The sequence below is a fragment of the Hemitrygon akajei genome, chromosome 6, assembly GCF_048418815.1.
Source record: "Hemitrygon akajei chromosome 6, sHemAka1.3, whole genome shotgun sequence".
Classification (NCBI taxonomy): Eukaryota; Metazoa; Chordata; class Chondrichthyes; order Myliobatiformes; family Dasyatidae; genus Hemitrygon; species Hemitrygon akajei.
The window spans coordinates 22,548,638-22,568,149 of NC_133129.1; the positions used below are offsets into that span (position 1 = coordinate 22,548,638).

General features: G+C 47.5%; 1 protein-coding gene across 1 annotated transcript in view; it reads left to right on the top strand.

The window, feature by feature from the left end:
• The window catches only part of ghra (growth hormone receptor a), a 169,470-nt gene that overhangs the window by 22,533 nt on the left and 127,425 nt on the right, over positions 1-19,512 (top strand). The window contains exon 2 of the mRNA XM_073047989.1: positions 13,697-13,784. Coding sequence (XP_072904090.1) covers positions 13,715-13,784 — 70 coding nt within the window. The 5' untranslated portion in view covers positions 13,697-13,714. The remainder of the gene's footprint in view (positions 1-13,696; positions 13,785-19,512) is intronic.

Sequence of the window (19,512 nt, forward strand, 5' to 3'; positions counted from 1 at the left end):
TTGATTCGGAAAATAAATCAGCCCTGATTGAATAGTGGGGCAGACCTAATGGGGCAAGTGGCCTAATTCTACTCCTATGACTTATGGTCTTATAGACTGTGCATTTCTCGAGGAAAGTGCTCCTATTTGTCAGAAAGATTGTGAGAATATGGAGAAAAGTTAACTCCCATACCTGTGGTTAAGTTACCTCAGACTCGATGCGTACTCAGTGACCTTTTATTTTTCCTGCGATTGAGTTTCAATCTGTGTTGACAGGTACACAAGGATATTAATTTGCACAAGACAGGTTTGGCTGACAATTGGAAGAGGAGACTCAAGGTTGCACAGCAGTTTGCATGAATTTATAGAATCATAGAAAATGTCAGCACAGAAACAAGCCCTTCAGCCCATCTAATCTGTGCTAACCAATTTAAACAGCCTAATTTAATTAATTTAGGAGTTGGTAATGGAGGCAGTAGTTAGGGCAGTCCGGTGCTCCGATTGTAAGATGTGGGAAGTCAGGGACAGCACAATTGTCCCTGATGACTACCCCTGCAAAAGGTGCATCCAGCTGCAGCTCCTGACAAACCAAGTTAGGGAACTGGAGCTGGAGCTGGATGAACTTCAGATCATTTGGGAGGCAGAGGCAGAAATAAAAAGGAGTTACAGGGAGATAGTCACCCCTAAAAGTCAGGAGACAGGTAGCTGGGTGACTGTCAGGAGAGGGTAGGGGATTAGACAGAATGAGCAGATCACCCCTGTGGCCGTTCCCATCAACAGTAAGTATACCGTTTTGGATACTGTTGGTGGGGACGACCTACCAGAGACAAGTTGCAGTGGTTGTGTCTCTGGCACCGAGACTGGACCCTCAGCTCTGAAGGGAAGGAGGGAAAAGAGGAGAGCTGTAGTGGGGATTCGATAGTTAGGGGGACAGATAAGAGGTTCTGTGGAAGAGATCGAGAATCCCGATGGTCTGTTGCCTCCCTGGTGCCAGGGTCCATGATATCTCGGATCGAGTTCTCAGTATTCTCAGTAGAGAGGGTGAGCAGCTAGATGTTGTGGTCCACGTGGGGACCAATGACGTGGATAGGAATAGGGATGAGGTCCTGAAGAAGGAATATAGGGAGTTAGGAAAGAAGTTAAAAAGCAGGACCTCAAGGGTGGTAATCTCGGGATTGCTGCCTGTGCCACGAGACAGAGAGGGTAGGAACAGGAAGTTATGGCAGATGAATGCGTGGCTGAAGAGTTGGTGCAGGGGGCAGGGGTTCAGATTTCTGGATCATTGGGATCTCTTCTGGGGAAGGTCTGACCTGTACAAAAAGGACGGGCTGCACCTGAACTGGAAAGGGAGCAATATCCTGGCGGGCAGGTTTGCTGGAGCTGTTGGGGAGGGTTTAAACTAGTTTGGCAAGGGGGTGGGAATCAGAATGTGAGTGCAGAGATTAGGGTAGAAGGACAAGGGCATGATGCTATGTGTTCTGAGTTGGTGAGGAAGGACAGGCAGGGGACAAAACATAAATGTAGCCAGTTAGAGGGGTTGAAATGTGTCTATTTCAACACAAGGAGTATTAGGAATAAAGGGGATGAACTTCGAGCATGGATCAGTACGTGGAACTACGATGTTGTGGCTGTTACTGAAACTTGGCTGGAGGAAGGGCAGGATTGGCTGATGCAGGTCCCGGAGTTCAGGTGTTTTAAAAGGAATAGGATGGGAGGTAGAAAAGGGGGGGAGTGGCATTGCTGGTCAGGGATAGTATCACGGCTATAGAAAGGGAGGACACTGCAGGGGGAGTGTCCACAGAGTCAGTCTGGGTGGAAGTCAGAAATAGGAAGGGATCGATCACTGTGCTGGGAGTAGTCTATAGGCCCCCAGATAGCCCTCGGGACACCGAGGAGCAGATAAGCAGGCAGATTTTAGAATTGTGCAGGAAATACAGGGTTGTAGTTATGGGTGATTTCAACTTCCCTCATATTGACTGGCACCTCCTGACTGCAAGGGGGATAGATGGGGCTGAGTTTGTCAGGTGTGTTCAAGAAGGATTCCTGACACAGTATGTGGACTGGCCGATGAGAGGAGAGGCCATACTGGATCTGGTTCTGGGTAATGAACCCGGTCAGGTGACAGACCACTTGGTGGGGGAGCATTTGGTGAGAGTGACCACAACTCCCTTAGCTTCAGCATAACTATGGAAAAGGATAAAAACAGACAAAATGGGAGAGTACGTAACTGCACATAATACTCCAAATTAGGCCTCACCAATGTTCAGTGGTTCAGTTTAATATCAGGTAATGTATACAGTATACAAACTGAAATTCTTACTCTTCACTGACATCCATGAAAGGGAAGAGAGAAAAAACCCAAAGAATGAATGACAGAAAACATTGGAACTCCACCCCTCCCATGTGCAAGCAGCAGCAAAATCATTAACCCACCTGTTCCCCCCCAACTTTCTCCAGTTCCCCCCCACCACACACCACGCAAGCAATAGCAAAGCCACCAGAGACCATGATCTCGAGTCCCATCAAAGTACTGTCCATCCCAACACTTCGACATCTCAACAGGCCCTCTCTCTCACTAACAAGGGTGAGAGAAAGAGATATTGCTCCCGCCACAGTGAGAGGGGAGGTCAGCAGCTTGCTCTTCCGATGTTACTGTCTGCAGCGTCACTTACTCGAGTTCCCCCATCTCGAGAACCAAACTCTCACTCATCGTTGTGAGAGAGAGAGAGAGAGATATTGCTGGAATGCAGAGGCCTCTGACAGCTGTGCCCACTGTCTCAATGTTAAGATCACCCATGACAGTTCCATCAGTGACATAGGTGAGGAATTGGGTCATCCACAGGGCCGCATTCCCTAGGTGCATGTTTTCGAGGCCACTCCTCGGGATCCCAAAATGCAGTCTGCTCGGCAAGTTCCGAAAGCCTCCGACCATGAAGAACGTAGTTTGAGTACATGGACTCCGACAGGACCCCCGCCAGCCTGAAAATGTAAGATAAAAATATGAGAAAAGGAGATTTAAACTGTTTCACAGACAAAACAGGAAGAAGTCACTCAGGTCCGCAAAGACCTTTGGCGCCATCTTTAGTTTCTCCCGTTCCACATTTTGTATAGTATCTTATACAACTAAAACATGACATCCCATTTCCTCTTCTCAGTACTTTGATTTAATGAAGGCCATGTGCTGAAAGCTTTCTTTATGACGCAATTTATGATGCCATTTTCAACAGATTAAATACCTGTATTCCCAGATCCCTTCGTTCTACTGCACTCCTCAGCAGCCTACCGTTCACTGTGTAAGACGTACCTCGGTTGGTCCTACCGAAGTGCAAAACCTCTCACTTGTCTGCATTAAACTCCATCTGCCATTTTTCAGCCCATTTTTCCACCTGATGTAGATCCCTCTGCAAGCTTTGATAGTCTTCCTCATTGTCCACTACACCCCAGTCTTGGTTCATTCGCAAATTTGCTGATCCAGTTAACCTCATTATCATCCAGATCATTGATGTAGTTGACAAAAAACAAACCCAGCATGGATCCCTACGGCACACTACCAGTCACAGGCCTCCAGTCAGAGAGGCAACCATCTGCTACCACTCTCTGGCTTCTCACAAAGCAAATGTCTAATCCAATTTACTACCTCATCCTGAATGCCGAGCGACTGAACCTTTTTGACCAACCTCCCATGTGGGATCTTGTCAAATGCCTTACAAAAGTCCATGTTGGAACAATTTCCACAGTCTTACCTTCATCCGCTTTCCTGGAAAACTATAAAATTGGTTTGACACGACCTACCACACATGAAGCCATGCTGACTATCCTTAATGAATCCATCTCTATCCAAATAGTTATATATCTGGTTCCTTGGATACCTTCCAATAGCTTTCTCCCAACTGATGTCAGACTCCCTGGTTAATGTTTAGAGCCTTTTTTAAACAGCAGTAAAACATTGGCTATCTTCCAATCCTTAGGTATCTCTCCTGTTACTGAAGATGTATTAAATACCTCTGCTAGGGCCCCAGCAATTTCTGCACTTGTCTCCCACAGGGTCCAAGGGAACACCTTGTCAGGCCCTGGGGATTTATCCACCCTGATTTGCCTCAGGACAGGAAAACATCTATTCCTCTGTAGTCTGTACAGGGCCCATGAAGTCGCTGCTGCTTTGCCTCACATCTGTAGACTCTGTGTCCATCTCCCGAGTAAATATAGATGTAGAAAATTATTTCACGATCTCCCCCGTCTCTTTTGGCTCCACACCTGGATTACCATTCTGATTTTCCAGAGGACCAATTTTGTCCCTTGTAATCCTTTTGCTCTTTATCTCAGTTATGTCAGCAAGGATGGTTTAACCATGCCAGAGGGCATAAGTAAGGAAAATAATAAAGAAAATATCAAAAGTGAAGACACTGCACCTGAATGCATGGCACATTCATAAATGTTCTAATAGGTTATTTCTTCAAAAGGTAAGTATTTTCCAGCTCCTCTGGTCTGGAGCTTAGTGCCTTGTTGGGCAGTTTCAGAGTGCACTCTGATTACTGCGGGACTAGAATCAGCTGGGAAGCACATTTCCTTTCCTTAGGATTTCCCTTTACTATTTGTGAGCCGATGGTTTTGTGATCATCGGTATTGATGCTAGATCTTAAAGATGAAAGATTTGCTTTTTTTGTGTCAAATGCGTATTGAAACATCAAAACACACAGTTTGTGTCAATGGCCAACCCTGTCTGAGGGTGTGCTGAGACCAGTGTGCAAGTATCAGCACCAAAACAACATGCCTGCGACGTATAGCCCAGCCTGTATGGAGTTCCCGGGGAAGCCACGCGATCGCGGGCAGTGGTGGGAACTGAACCCGATCGTCAGTGCTGTAAAGCTGTCTTACCATGCTGCTTTTTAATTCAATCTTTATTTTAATTATCGGGAGGCCGGGGAGGAGTACAAACTGTTTGGGGATAGGCGAGGCTAGGTGAGGGGGAAGGTAGGTAGGTGTGGAAGGGAGGATGGAAGTGAGATGTTGAAAGGGGATAGGTGAGACCAGGTGAGAGGGAAGGTAGGTGGGTGTTGGGGGGGGGGGGGAGAGGATGAAGTGAGATTCTGGGAGGGGATAGGTGAGACCAGGTGAGGGGGGGAAGGTAGGTGGGTGTGGGGGGGAGGATGAAGTGAGATGTTGGGAGGGGATAGGTGAGACCAGGTGAGGGGGAAGGTAGGTGGGTGTTGGGGGGGAGAGGATGAAGTGAGATTCTGGGAGGGGATAGGTGAGACCAGGTGAGGGGGAAGGTAGGTGGGTGTGGGGGGGGGATGAAGTGAGATGTTGGGAGGGGATAGGTGAGACCAGGTGAGGGGGGGAAGGTAGGTGGGTGTGGGGGGGAGGATGAAGTGAGATGTTGGGAGGGGATAGGTGAGACCAGGTGAGGGGGAAGGTAGGTGGGTGTTGGGGGGGAGAGGATGAAGTGAGATTCTGGGAGGGGATAGGTGAGACCAGGTGAGGGGGAAGGTAGGTGGGTGTGGGGGGGGGGATGAAGTGAGATGTTGGGAGGGGATAGGTGAGACCAGGTGAGGAGGAAGGTAGGTGGGTGTTGGGGGGAAGAGGATGAAGTGAGATTCTGGGAGGGGATAGGTGAGACCAGGTGAGGGGGAAGGTAGGTGGGTGTGGGGGGAGGATGAAGTGAGATGTTGGGAGGGGATAGGTGAGACCAGGTGAGGGGGAAGGTAGGTGGGTGTTGGGGGGAAGAGGATGAAGTGAGATTCTGGGAGGGGATAGGTGAGACCAGGTGAGGGGGAAGGTAGGTGGGTGTTGGGGGGAAGAGGATGGTGAGATGTTGGGAGGGGATAGGTGAGACCAGGTGAGGGGGGGGAAGGTAGGTGGGTGTGGGGGGAGGATGGAAGTGAGATTCTGGGAGGGGATAGGTGAGACTAGGTGAGGGGGAAGGTAGGTGGGTGTGGGGGGATGAAGTGAGATGTTGAGAGGGGATAGGTGAGACCAGGTGAGGGGGAAGGTAGGTAGGTGTGGGGGGAGGATGAAGTGAGAAGCTAGGAGGAGACAGGTGGAAAATGTAAAGAGCTGATGAAGAAGGAATGTGATTGGAGTGGAGAGTGGACCATGGGAGTAAGGAATGGAGGAGAGACACTACAGGGAGGTGATGGACAAGTGAGGAGAAGAGAAGGGGTGAGAGGGGAACCAGAATGGGGAAGTGAAAAAGAGAGAAGGAGGAGGGGGACAACTCCTTCCCTTTCACAATAGACAGTAGATGCAGGAGTAGACCATTCGGCCCTTCGATCCAGCACCGTCATTCAATGTGATCATGGCTGATCATCCACAATCAGTACCCCATTCTTGCCTTCTCCCCCATCTCTTATTCTGACATCTCTTCCTTTCCACTCCTGGCCCAAAATGTTGACTGTTGGTTCATTTCCATTGTTGCTGTCTGACCTGCTGAGTTCCTCCAGCATTTTGTGTGTGTTGCAGTCCTTGGACAGAACGTATGGAGTACAGGCAGAAATGGGCCCTTTGGCCCACGATGGGTGTGCTGACCATGATGTTTTTGCAAATGCAATTAAATCCTGTCTCTCATAATACCCTCTAGTAAGTTTTCCACACTGATATTCCCACAAGGCTCAGAGACTGTAGTTTTCACTAACCTGTCCCTCCACACTGATATTCCCACAAGTCTGTAGTTTTCCTAGCTAAACCCCACTACCCAGATGTATGAGCACAACTGAGGATGGAGAGGAATAAACAGTGGATATACTGAGCTAACTGAAATGTCGACTGTTCATTTCCACAGGTGCTGCCTGTCCTGTTGAGTTCTTCCAGTATTTTGTGTGTGTCACTGGATTTCAAATGCCCATTCCTGATACCCCTCCTGTTTGCTGACCAGACCTTTATTACGTATTTTTAACCAAGGATGGTAATCCTGCAGGCCTTGCTCGTTACTGTAACTAGAACATGCTGGTTAGACTCCTGAAAGCATCCCACTTTTTGGATGTCCCTTTGCATGCTAACTCTACCTCCCAAGCAACTTTTGCAAATGCTGTCTGATGCCATCATAACGAGTCTTTAGGGCTTTTGTCTGGAGCACCAGCCCTGTGTCTTTCCGTCACTCAGCTGACAAACCAGTTCATTATTGTCACAGGTACCGAGTTACAGTGGAAAAACTTGTCTTGCATACTGTTCATACCGATCATTTGATTACTGCAGTGCTTAGAGGTTATTCAGCTTTAAGTTCAAGTGTTATTGAACCATTCACATGAAAACAGCCAAAACAAAACAGCATTCCATAAGATATAGGAGCAGAATTAGGCCATTTGGCCCACCGAGTGCTCCACACATGGCTGATCCAATTTTCCTCTCAGCACCAATCTCCGGCCTTCTCTCTGCATTCCTTCATGCCCTGAGCAATCGAGGATCTATCACCGTCTGCCTTAAATATACATAAAGGCTTGGCCTTCACCACTGCCTGTGGCAAAGAATTCCACAGATTCACTACACTGGCTGAAGAACAACTTCTTTTTTGTTCTAAAAGCATGTTTCTCTATTCAGAGGCTGTGCTCTCTGATCTTAAGACTTTCCCATGATACGAAACATCCTCTCCATATCGACTCTATCAAGGCCTTTCAACGTTCGATAGGTTTCAATGAAGTCCCCCCTCATTCTTCTGAATTCTAGTGAATACAGGCCCAGAGCTGTCATATGACAAGTGGTTTAATCCTGGGATCATTTTTGTGAACAAGAGAAAATCTGTAGATGGTGGACCCTCCGCAGTTTGAACACATCCTTTCTCCGATAAGGGGCCCAAAAGTGCTCACAGTACTCCAAGTGAGGCCTCACTAGTGCTTTATAAAATCTCACTATTACATGTTGCTTTTATATTCTTGTCCATTCTATCACAAAGTTCCTCTGGGGCCAAGGTACAAATCGCAGTACCTACAGTCATACACAACACGTAGCACATATAGCTCATATAATTACAACAGTAAAACATACATGTACAAAAATTTAACAAATAATAATAATATAGCCCAATCTGTGAGTGACATGGCCTTTAGACTGACGTTGTCTTAGAGACATGTCAGCTGCAGCACTTGTTCATCTTGCGCAGGTGTAGCTGCAGAGCAACGTGATGAAGCTTGTCATCCCAGGAGCGAACACTGGAGGGCAGTGAGGGGGTGGTCCCCCCAACCCATCCCGATTCTAGTAGCACACAGCCAGCTCTGGCATTTCCTTCCGTCAGCTCCCCATCTGTCCGTCTCACCAGTGAACCATGAATCATACTCTCATTACCAATGTCCATCAGGATCTTGTGATCACAATAAGAAATCCAAGCCAATCATTTTCACTGTTTGGTTGGGCTGTGCACCACCGCAGTGCATTTTTTACCTTGTCCAAGATTAAGCAATGAGGGTTTGCAGAATATAGTGTTAACAGTTGCAGAGAAAGAGCAGAGCAGGCAGACCATTAGATGCAAAATTATAACCAGGTAGATGGTGAGGCCAAGAATCATTTTATTCTCCTGGGGAACTGTCCAGTAGTCTTTATGACAGCAGAGTAGAATCTGTCCTTGAACCTGGTGCGAGATGCTTTCAGGCTTTTGTAACTTCTGCCTGATGGAAAAGAGGAGATAAGAGAGAATGTCCAAGATGGGTGGGGTTTTTAATTATGTTGACTGCTTTACCGAGGCAACAAGAAGTGTAGACGAGTCCGTGGAGGGGACGCTGGTTTCTGATGTGCTGAGCTGTGTCAGGGGGAGTGTGTGTGTTCGGGTCGGGAAGTACAGACAGAGTCTGTGGAGGGGATGCTGGTTTCTGATGTGCTGAGCTGTGTCAGGGAGAGTGTGTGTTCGGGTCGAGGTGTAGACAGAGTCGATGGAGGGGAGGCTGGTTCCTGATGTGCTGAGCTGTGTCAGGGAGAGTGTGTGTTCGGGTCGAGGTGTAGACAGAGTCCGTGGAGGGGATGCTGGTTTCTGTGATGTGCTGAGCTGTGTCAGGGAGAGTGTGTGTTCGGGTCGAGGTGTAGACAGAGTTGATGGAGGGGACGCTGGTTTCTGATGTGCTGAGCTGTGTCAGGGAGAGCGTGTGTTCGGGTCGAGGTGTAGACAGAGTCGATGGAGGAGAGGCTGGTTTCTGATGTGCTGAGCTGTGTCAGGGAGAGTGTGTGTTTGGGTCGAGGTGTAGACAGAGTCCGTGGAGGGTACGCTGGTTTCTGATGTGCTGAGCTGTGTCAGGGGGAGTGTGTGTGCTCGGGTCGGGAAGTACAGACAGAGTCTGTGGAGGGGATGCTGGTTCCTGATGTGCTGAGCTGTGTCAGGGAGAGTGTGTGTTCGGGTCGAGGTGTAGACAGAGTCTGTGGAGGGGATGCTGGTTCCTGATGTGCTGAGCTGTGTCAGGGAGAGTGTGTGTTCGGGTCGGGAAGTACAGAGAGAGTCCGTGGAGGGGAGGCTGGTTTCTGATGTGCTGAGCTGTGTCAGGGAGAGTGTGTGTTCGGGTCGAGGTGTAGACAGAGTCGATGGAGGGGATGCTGGTTTCTGTGATGTGCTGAGCTGTGTCAGGGAGAGTGTGTGTTCGGGTCGAGGTGTAGACAGAGTCGATGGAGGGGACGCTGGTTTCTGATGTGCTGAGCTGTGTCAGGGAGAGTGTGTGTTCGGGTCGAGGTGTAGACAGAGTCGATGGAGGACAGGCTGGTTTCTGATGTGCTGAGCTGTGTCAGGGAGAGTGTGTGTTTGGGTTGAGGTGTAGACGAGTCCGTGGAGGGGACGCTGGTTTCTGATGTGCTGAGCTGTGTCAGGGGGAGTGTGTGTGTTCGGGTCGGGAAGTACAGACAGAGTCTGTGGAGGGGATGCTGGTTCCTGATGTGCTGAGCTGTGTCAGGGGGAGTGTGTGTTCCGGTCAGGAAGTACAGAGAGAGTCTGTGGAGGGGACGCTGGTTTCTGATGTGCTGAGCTGTGTCAGGGTGAGAGTGTGTGTTCGGGTTGGGAAGTAGAGAGAGAGTCTGTGGAGGGGACGCTGGTTTCTGATGTGCTGAGCTGTGTCAGGGAGAGTGTGTGTTCTGGTCGGGAAGTACAGAGAGAGTCTGTGGAGGGGACGCTGGTTTCTGATGTGCTGAGCTGTGTCAGGGAGTGTGTGTGTTCGGGTTGAGGTGTAGACAGAGTCGATGGTGGAGAGGCTGGTTTCTGATGTGCTGAGCTGTGTCAGGGAGAGTGTGTGTTCGGGTCGAGGTGTAGACAGAGTCGATGGAGGGGAGGCTGGTTTCTGATGTGCTGAGCTGTGTCAGGGAGAGTGTGTGTTCGGGTCGGGAAGTACAGAGAGAGTCCGTGGAGGGGAGGCTGGTTTCTGATGTGCTGAGCTGTGTCAGGGAGAGTGTGTGTTCGGGTCGAGGTGTAGACAGAGTCGATGGAGGAGAGGCTGGTTTCTGATGTGCTGAGCTGTGTCAGGGAGAGTGTGTGTTCGGGTCGAGGTGTAGACAGAGTCTGTGGAGGGGATGCTGGTTCCTGATGTGCTGAGCTGTGTCAGGGAGAGTGTGTGTTCGGGTCGGGAAGTACAGAGAGAGTCCGTGGAGGGGAGGCTGGTTTCTGATGTGCTGAGCTGTGTCAGGGAGAGTGTGTGTTCGGGTCGAGGTGTAGACAGAGTCGATGGAGGGGATGCTGGTTTCTGTGATGTGCTGAGCTGTGTCAGGGAGAGTGTGTGTTCGGGTCGAGGTGTAGACAGAGTCGATGGAGGGGACGCTGGTTTCTGTGATGTGCTGAGCTGTGTCAGGGAGAGTGTGTGTTCGGGTCGAGGTGTAGACAGAGTCGATGGAGGGGATGCTGGTTTCTGTGATGTGCTGAGCTGTGTCAGGGAGAGTGTGTGTTCGGGTCGAGGTGTAGACAGAGTCGATGGAGGGGACGCTGGTTTCTGATGTGCTGAGCTGTGTCAGGGAGAGTGTGTGTTCGGGTCGAGGTGTAGACAGAGTCGATGGAGGACAGGCTGGTTTCTGATGTGCTGAGCTGTGTCAGGGAGAGTGTGTGTTTGGGTTGAGGTGTAGACGAGTCCGTGGAGGGGACGCTGGTTTCTGATGTGCTGAGCTGTGTCAGGGGGAGTGTGTGTGTTCGGGTCGGGAAGTACAGACAGAGTCTGTGGAGGGGACGCTGGTTTCTGATGTGCTGAGCTGTGTCACGGAGAGTGTGTGTTCGGGTCGAGGTGTAGACAGAGTCGATGGAGGACAGGCTGGTTTCTGATGTGCTGAGCTGTGTCAGGGAGAGTGTGTGTTTGGGTTGAGGTGTAGACGAGTCCGTGGAGGGGACGCTGGTTCCTGATGTGCTGAGCTGTGTCAGGGGGAGTGTGTGTTCCGGTCAGGAAGTACAGAGAGAGTCTGTGGAGGGGACGCTGGTTTCTGATGTGCTGAGCTGTGTCAGGGTGAGAGTGTGTGTTCGGGTTGGGAAGTAGAGAGAGAGTCGATGGAGGGGAGGCTGGTTTCTGATGTGCTGAGCTGTGTCAGGGAGAGTGTGTGTTCTGGTCGGGAAGTACAGAGAAAGTCCGTGGAGGGGATGCTGGTTTCTGATGTGCTGAGCTGTGTCAGGGAGAGTGTGTGTTCGGGTCGAGGTGTAGACAGAGTCGATGGAGGGGAGGCTGGTTTCTGATGTGCTGAGCTGTGTCAGGGAGAGTGTGTGTTCGGGTCGGGAAGTACAGAGAGAGTCCTTGGAGGGGAGGCTGGTTTCTGATGTGCTGAGCTGTGTCAGGGAGAGTGTGTGTTCGGGTCGGGAAGTACAGAGAGAGTCCGTGGAGGGGAGGCTGGTTTCTGATGTGCTGAGCTGTGTCAGGGAGAGTGTGTGTTCGGGTCGGGAAGTACAGAGAGAGTCCGTGGAGGGGAGGCTGGTTTCTGTGATGTGCTGAGCTGTGTCAGGGTGAGAGTGTGTGTTCAGGTTGAAGTGTAGACGAGTCCGTGGAGGGGATGCTGGTTTCTGATGTGCTGAGCTGTGTCAGGGTGAGCGTGTGTGTTCCGGTCGGGAAGTACATAGAGAGTCCGTGGAGGAGAGCCTGGTTTCTGATGTGCTGAGCTGTGTCAGGGGGAGTGTGTGTTCCAGTCCGGAAGTGTAGACGAGTCCGTGGAGGGGGCATAAACTGAAGCATGTGCAACACTGTAGTTAACAACCAGCTCTTTTTATTTATGTCTTGCACTGTACTGCTGCCACAAAACAACAAGTTTCATGACACAGCCCTCCCAGCCATCAAGGATACTTTCAAATGGCAATGCATCCATCATTAAGGACTCCTGTCACCCAGGACATACCCTTTTCTTATCACTACCATCGGGGAGGAGGTAGAGGGGCCTGAAGACACACACTGGATGATTTAGGTACAGCTTGTTCGCTTCTGCTGTCAAATTTCTGAATGGTCCATGAATCCATGAATACTACCTCACAACTTTGCTGTTTCTTTGCACTGCTGATCGATACTTCTGTATTTCCCATCATTACACAGTAATTTTTCTGTGTATCGGAATGTACTGCTGGAACAAAACAACAAATCTCACAACATAGGCCAGTGATGTTAAACCTGATTCTGACTATTGAGTCCCCTGTCATTACTGCTCACCACAACTTTGGTCTTCTTGCTGTACACAGAGCTAGTTGTGCTCTAAGTGACTGGCTGCTGATGTTTTCTCTTGAGAGGCCACTCCTTCCCCCTCCCCCACCCTGAGGCTGTATCTACTGCCCTCCCCTCCTGGCAACACCAATGCCCTTCAACGGAGAATCCTACAAAACATACTGGATATGGCGCAGTCTATCATGGATAAATCCCTCCCCACCACTGAGCACATCTACATGGAGTGCTGTTGCAGGAAAGCAGCATCCATCATCACGGACCCACACCATCCTGTTCATGCTCTCTTCTCACTGCTGCCATCAGGGAGGAGGCACAGGAGCCTCAGGACCCACACCACCAGGTTCAGGAACAGTTATTACCCCTTAATCATCAGGCTCCTGAACCAGAGGGGATAACTTCACCAACCTCATCACTGAACTGTTGCCACAACTAATGGACTCACTTTCAAGGACTTTTCATCTCATGTTCTCCATATTTATTGCTTATTTATTATTATTATTATTATTTTCTTTTTGTATTTGCACAACTTTTTGTCTTTTGCGCTTTGGTTGTTTGTGCATCTTGTAGTGTGTGGTTTTTCATTCAGTAGCCACTTCGTTAAGCACACCTGTTCGTTAATGTAAATATTTGATCAGCCAATCATGTGGCGGCAACTCAATGCATTAAAGCATGCAGACATGGTCAAGAGGTTCAGTTGTTGTTCAGAACAAACATCAGAATGGGGAGAAATGTGATCTAAGTGACTTTGACCGGGGAATAATTGTTGATGCCAGCTGGGGTGGTTTGAGTATCTCAGAAACTGCTGATCTCCTGGGATTTTCACACACGACAGTCTCTAGAGTTTACAGGGAATGGTGTGAAAAACAAAAAGAAAATCCATTAAGAGTCAGTTCTGTGCCTTGTTATTGAGAGAGTTCAGAGGCGAATGGTGCAAGCTGACGGGAAGGTGACTGTAACTCAGAAAACCCCATATTACAACAGTGGTGTGCAGAAGAGCATCTCTGTACACACAACACGTGAACATTGAATTGGATGGGCTACAACTGCAGAAGACCACGAGCATGAACTCCCGGACTTAATAAAGAATCTGAAGCATGAAAGGGACATGCCTGTAGAATACTTAATGTTGGTCTTCCTCTTTGCAGGTCAATCTGGATTGAAAAATGGCTGCACCATGGTTAATCTGGTACTTGCTGGCTGTGGCTTTCATTGACTCTGCTCACTCCTTCGATGGTAAGTTAATTGTTGAGATTTTCTCAGTTATATGATTAAAATCAGGAAATCGTCTTGTAAATTGTGGGTGAGCTAGATGCTCAGTTTTGTCTGTGTGGAGTTTGCACTTTCTCCCTGTGACCTTGTGGGTTTCCTGTGGGTCCTCTAATTTAGCTCCACATCCCACAGAATAATTGACTGGCATAAATGGAATTGTGTAGAATCTGGAGGCAGTTGCTGAAAATGCAGGGAGCGTTAAATGGGATTAATCTCGGATTAAGTAGGTGGCTGATGAACTCAGTTGTGCCCACTTAGTATCTCACCCTGCTCTCCAGGCAACATGGCGGTCATAAAGCAAATGGGAGGCAGAGTCTGGGTTGGACCAGGAATACCATTAAGGATCAGGTAACGTGGGACCCGGGTATAAAAATGAACAATTAATATAGGATCTCTAAAAAAAACTGGTTGTGTTGGAGGCATTGTGTGCAAGAGGGGACAGATATAACAAGGATTACTGGAATCTGGAGAGGTGAGGGAAAGTGGGCATGTTCTCCTTGAAGTAGAGGACAATTGTGCTTCGGGATAACTGCAGCCCTTGCGAGCTGCGGCAGATATAATGAATGTATCATTGACTCTGTGGATGTAAAGTTTATCATCAACATGAACCTATTAGTTTGCATGGTGATTTTTGTACTGTAAATTAACTCAAATCTTTGCAAGATCCACACAATTAATAGGCTTGACAATGATCCAATTGGGTATGGTAATTTTACCTTTCTCTCAATAGTATCAGAATGTTGGCAATCTGTCAGCGTCCAGTGTCTCCAGTATTTACTGTGCCCATAAAATCTATCGTATGGATATCTGGCTGGTAATGAGATTAGAAGGCTTAAGATCGATGAGGGCAGATGTGCTCAAATACTCCACCAGAGAATTGGCTCCTTTTCTGCTCCAATGTAGATTGCACTGTCAGCCTGAGTCGCTGCAGTTTGGATCATTTGTGACGCTGACTTGTACACTGGTATGATGCCTTTCCATCAGTACTTATTGAAATGGAGAAGTTCTGATGCACTCAGGGACCATTACTCTGTGACTGATGACACTCTGATGCTCTCAGCACTCTAATCTAATTATCTGGCTGAAGATTGAGAGACCAGAAACAAAATGTCCAGAGGAGTAAGAGTGGTGTGTGAATGTAAGTTAGTGAAGGATAGCTGATCCAGGTCATCGGTGTGACTTGGCAGTTTCCTGGTTTAAAAATCTCGAGGCTTTAATGTGATTCATTAAATCATAGAACACAGAACACTCAACACAGCACAGGCCCTTTGGCCCATCGTGTTGTGCTGATTATTATAACCTGCTTTAAAATAAATCCAACACTTCCCTCCTATATATCCTTCCACTGTTCTTTCATCCATGTGCCTGTCTCAGAGTCTCTTAAATGTCCCTAATGCTTCTACCATCTCCCCGGCAGTATGTTCCACGCAATCACCAATTCTGTGTTAAAAAACTATTTCTTAACACCCTTAAAAATAAAGGGTGGCTAATGTGAATTCTGGTCCCTTGGAGGACGAGAAGGGGGAATTGATATTGGGTAATGAGGAAATGGTCGAGGCTTTGAATGACTATTTTGTGTTGGACTTCATGGTGAAGGACACGTCTAACATGCCAAAGAGAAATGTTATGGATGCGATGGGAAGTGAGAACCTCAATATGAGAGCTTTCACTAAAGAGGTAATGCTGAGCAAACTTGTGGACCTGAAGATAGACAAGTCCCCTGGTCCTGATGGGATGCATCCCAGATACTGAAAAGAATGGCAGAGGTTATAGAAGAGGCTTTGGTGATAATTTACCAAAATTCTCTGGACTCTGGGCAGGTCCCGGCGAATTGGAAGACAGCGAATTTCACACCACTCTTCAAAAGAGGATGTAGGAAAAAGGCAAATAACTACAGGCCAGTTAGTTTAACATCTGTAGTTGGGAAAATACTTGAAGCTATCATTAAAGAAGAAATAGCGAGGCATCTGGAAAGAAATGGATCCATCAGAGACACAGCATGGATTCAGCAAAGGCAGGTCCTGTTTGACAAACTTACTGGAGTTCTTTGAGGAAATAACAAGTGCAGTGGATAGAGGGGAACAGATGGATGTTATTTACTTGGATTTCTGTATTTCCAGAAGGTGTTTGATAAGGTGCTGAACAAAATCCATAAGGTAAGGATGCATAGAGTTGGGGATGATGTATTAGCATGGATAGAGGATCGGTTATCTAATAGAAAGCAAAGAGTTAGGATACATGGGTGTTACTCTGGTTGGCAATCAATGGTGAGCGGTGTGCCGCAGGGGTCTGTGCTAGGCCCGCAACTGTTCACGATATAAATTAACGATCTGGAAGAGTGGACAGAGTGTAGTGTATCTTAAGTTTGCTGATGACTCTAAATTGAGTGGAAAATCAAATTGTGCAGAAGATACGGAGCATCTGCAGAGAGATATAGAGAGGTTAACTGAGTGGTCAAGGGTCTGGTGGAGTACAATGTTGGTAAATGCGAGGTCATCCACTTTGGAAGGAATAATGGAAGAGCAGATTATTATTTAAATGCTAAAAAATGCAGCATGCTGTTGTGCAGAGGGACTTGGGAGTGCTTGTGCATGAATCACAAAAGGTTGGCTTGCAAGCTATTTTTTAATTAAGTGCAATCGTGAACAATAGCCAGATCAGAAATGCTGATCAAGTCAACTTGTTCCCAAAGAGAACTCTGATAGGCCAATCAGATGGTTCACTGCTGCTCAGCGATAGAACGCAAAACAAATCATGTACAATGAAGAAACATTAAAAAATCGTAGAAATACTGGAGTCATGATGTTCATGATGAAGTCTGCTGAAGAGAGACATTTATACACATACTGTCCTCCATCATTCAGAGATTGAAGGATAAGGTTACAGGGTGACAAAACGTGGCAGGAGCACTTGGAACTAAAAACGAATCCCTACCGGGAGAAAACAACACCTGATCTTTCTGCACTGTTTTCCAGCAATTTAAGGACAAAGTCCATCCGGAACATAACTCACAAGTGCTCTTGAAAGTCAGGTATTAACCCTACCTGCCAACAACCAAGCATTGCCATCCTGGTCCCCTTCATGATGGCTTATGAAGAAGCATTGCTATCATGAAGGCAAATGGAATGTTGGCCTCCATTGCTAGAGGGATTGAATTTAAGAGCAGGGAGGTCATGCTGCAACTGTAAGATAGAAGCAGGAAAGTTGTTTCCACTGGTAGGTGAGACTAGACCTAGGGAAATAGCCTCAAGATTTGAGGGAGTAGGTTTAGGATGGAGATGAGGAGCAACTGCTTTTCCCAGAAGGTGGTGAATCTGTGGAATTCTCTGACTAATGAAGCAGTGGAGGCTGCCTCAGTAATTATATTTAATACAAGGCTGGATAGGTTTTTGCATAATAGGGGAATTAAGGGTTATGGGGAAAAGGCAGGTGTATGGAGATAAGTCCATGGTCAGATCATATTGAATGGAGGAGCAGGCTCAAAGGGCCAGATGGCCTACTCCTGCTCCTATTTCTTATGTTCTTAGGTTTTTATGTTCTGACATTTCCCCCCCCCCCCCCCCCCCCCCCGTGCATTATTCCAAATACCTTAAACGGATGCCCCCTTGTTTTACTAATTTCTGCTCTGGAAACTAATCTCTGGCTGTCCACTCTGTCAAGGTGCCTGTCATTGCGTTGTGCACCTCTATTAAGTTGCCTTTCATTCTCCTTCACTCCAAAGATAAAAGCCCTAGCTCTCACAATCAGCTCTCATAAGACATGCTCTCTAATGCAGGCAGCGTCCTGGCAAATCTCCTCTGCACCCTCTCTAAAGCTTCCATGTCCTTCCTATAAGTAGGTGACCAGAATTGTACACAAGTGTGGTCTGACATGATTGGTGGTGTTGTGGAAAGTGTACAAGATGATCATGGCAAATATCGCCATGCTTCTGGTACCAATATAGCATGCCCACAACTCACTAGCCGAAGGTCGTGGGAATGTGGGTGGAAAGCAGAGTACCCAGAAGAAGTCCAAGCAGTCATGGAGAGAATGTACAGAGAGAGGGAGAGAGCAGAGGGAATTGAACTGGGTTGCTAGTGCTGTAATGGTGTTGTTACAATACTGTGCTCCCCCACGGTTAAATACAAGGGATGATTGATAAGTTTGTGGCCTAAGGCAGAAGGAGTCTATTCAGAAAACCTAGCACATTTATTTTTCAACATCGTCCCCTCCTACATTTACACACTTAGTCCAGCCGTCGTGGAGCATACGGATCTTGGACCTCCAGAAAATGTCCACAGATGGGTGCTTGATAAGTTTGTGGCCTAAGGTAGAAGGAGATGAGTTATACAGCTCTCGTTACATGCACATGCAGTTCATCTCTTTGAGTGATTATGCAGAAAGTTTGAAGTTAATAACTCATCGGGGTGATTGATAAGTTTGTGGCCTAAGGTAGAAGGAGATGAGTTATTAAGTTCAAAATTTCTGCATAATCACTCAAAGAGTTGAACTGCATGTGCATGTAACGAGAGCTGTATAACTCATCTCCTTCTACCTTAGGCCACAAACTTATCAAGCACCCATCTGTGGACATTTTCTGGAGGTCCAAGATCCGTATGCTCCACGACTGCTGGACTAAGTGTGTAAGTGCAGGAGGGAACTATGTTGAAAAAAAATGTGCTAGGTTTTCTAAAATTGACTCCTACCTCAGGCCACGAACTTATCAATTACCCCTCGTAAAAGATCACCTCATCTGCTTTAAATGGATGACTCCTGGCGGTTGAAACAGTCACCCTCTACCACCCTTCCCCCTGTGCTTATATCACCCACAGGAGAAAATCTCCTTTCCATATACTGTTTGTAAGTCGAGGTGCCTTCATCCTTCCAATCTCCAGCAGTTAGGAGCCTAGCCAACTTTTTCTCATGATTCAATCTGCCAATGCCAGGTATTGGTCTTGCCACGTGGGATTGTTTCAGAATGAATATGGAATTTAAAAACTGTACTTCTGTAATGTGCTTCTGGTTTAGAACAGGCCGACCGAACCATCCAACAAGGCCTGAACCAAAGTGTCTCTGATCACTGGAATCATGGTTTAAGGTTTCCCATTCCCGTAGGTACAGGGGCTGAGCTCCTGACTGCAGAGCAATTCAAGTGAGACCCCGAGCTCCACCTTTACCTCTCAAAGCTTCACTTTTGCGAATATTGCCTGTTGTTCAGATTAATTTAGCTGCATTCACTAATAGAACAACTCGCTGCCCATAGCTGTTTAGACAATAAGCTCCAAATTTCAAATATGTATTTGTTTACTGGCAGTTATTGGTAGTTAATTTGACGGTCAGCAAGCCAGCTGTGTGAGACTTTATCCGGCGTCTGCATTTACAAGGAATTTGATGTGGTGTGTGGGTGTGACATGGAAGAAAAACACCCCTCATCAATTACAACAAATAAACAAATCTATAAAAAATAAAGAAAGCTAATAATGTTGGGGGTTGATGGACAGATAATAAAATGTGCATAAATAAATAAATCCCAGCATGTAAACGGCATTGTAAAAGGAGATTTAATTTATTTACAGCACAGTGCAGTGACAGGGGTAATAGATAGGGTGGGGTGGCAAACTCGAATGGTTGATCAGATTAACTGCCCAGGAGAAGAAACTTTTAAGATGGTGTGAAGTTTTTGTTTTAATAGCCCGATAGCACTTTCCAGAGG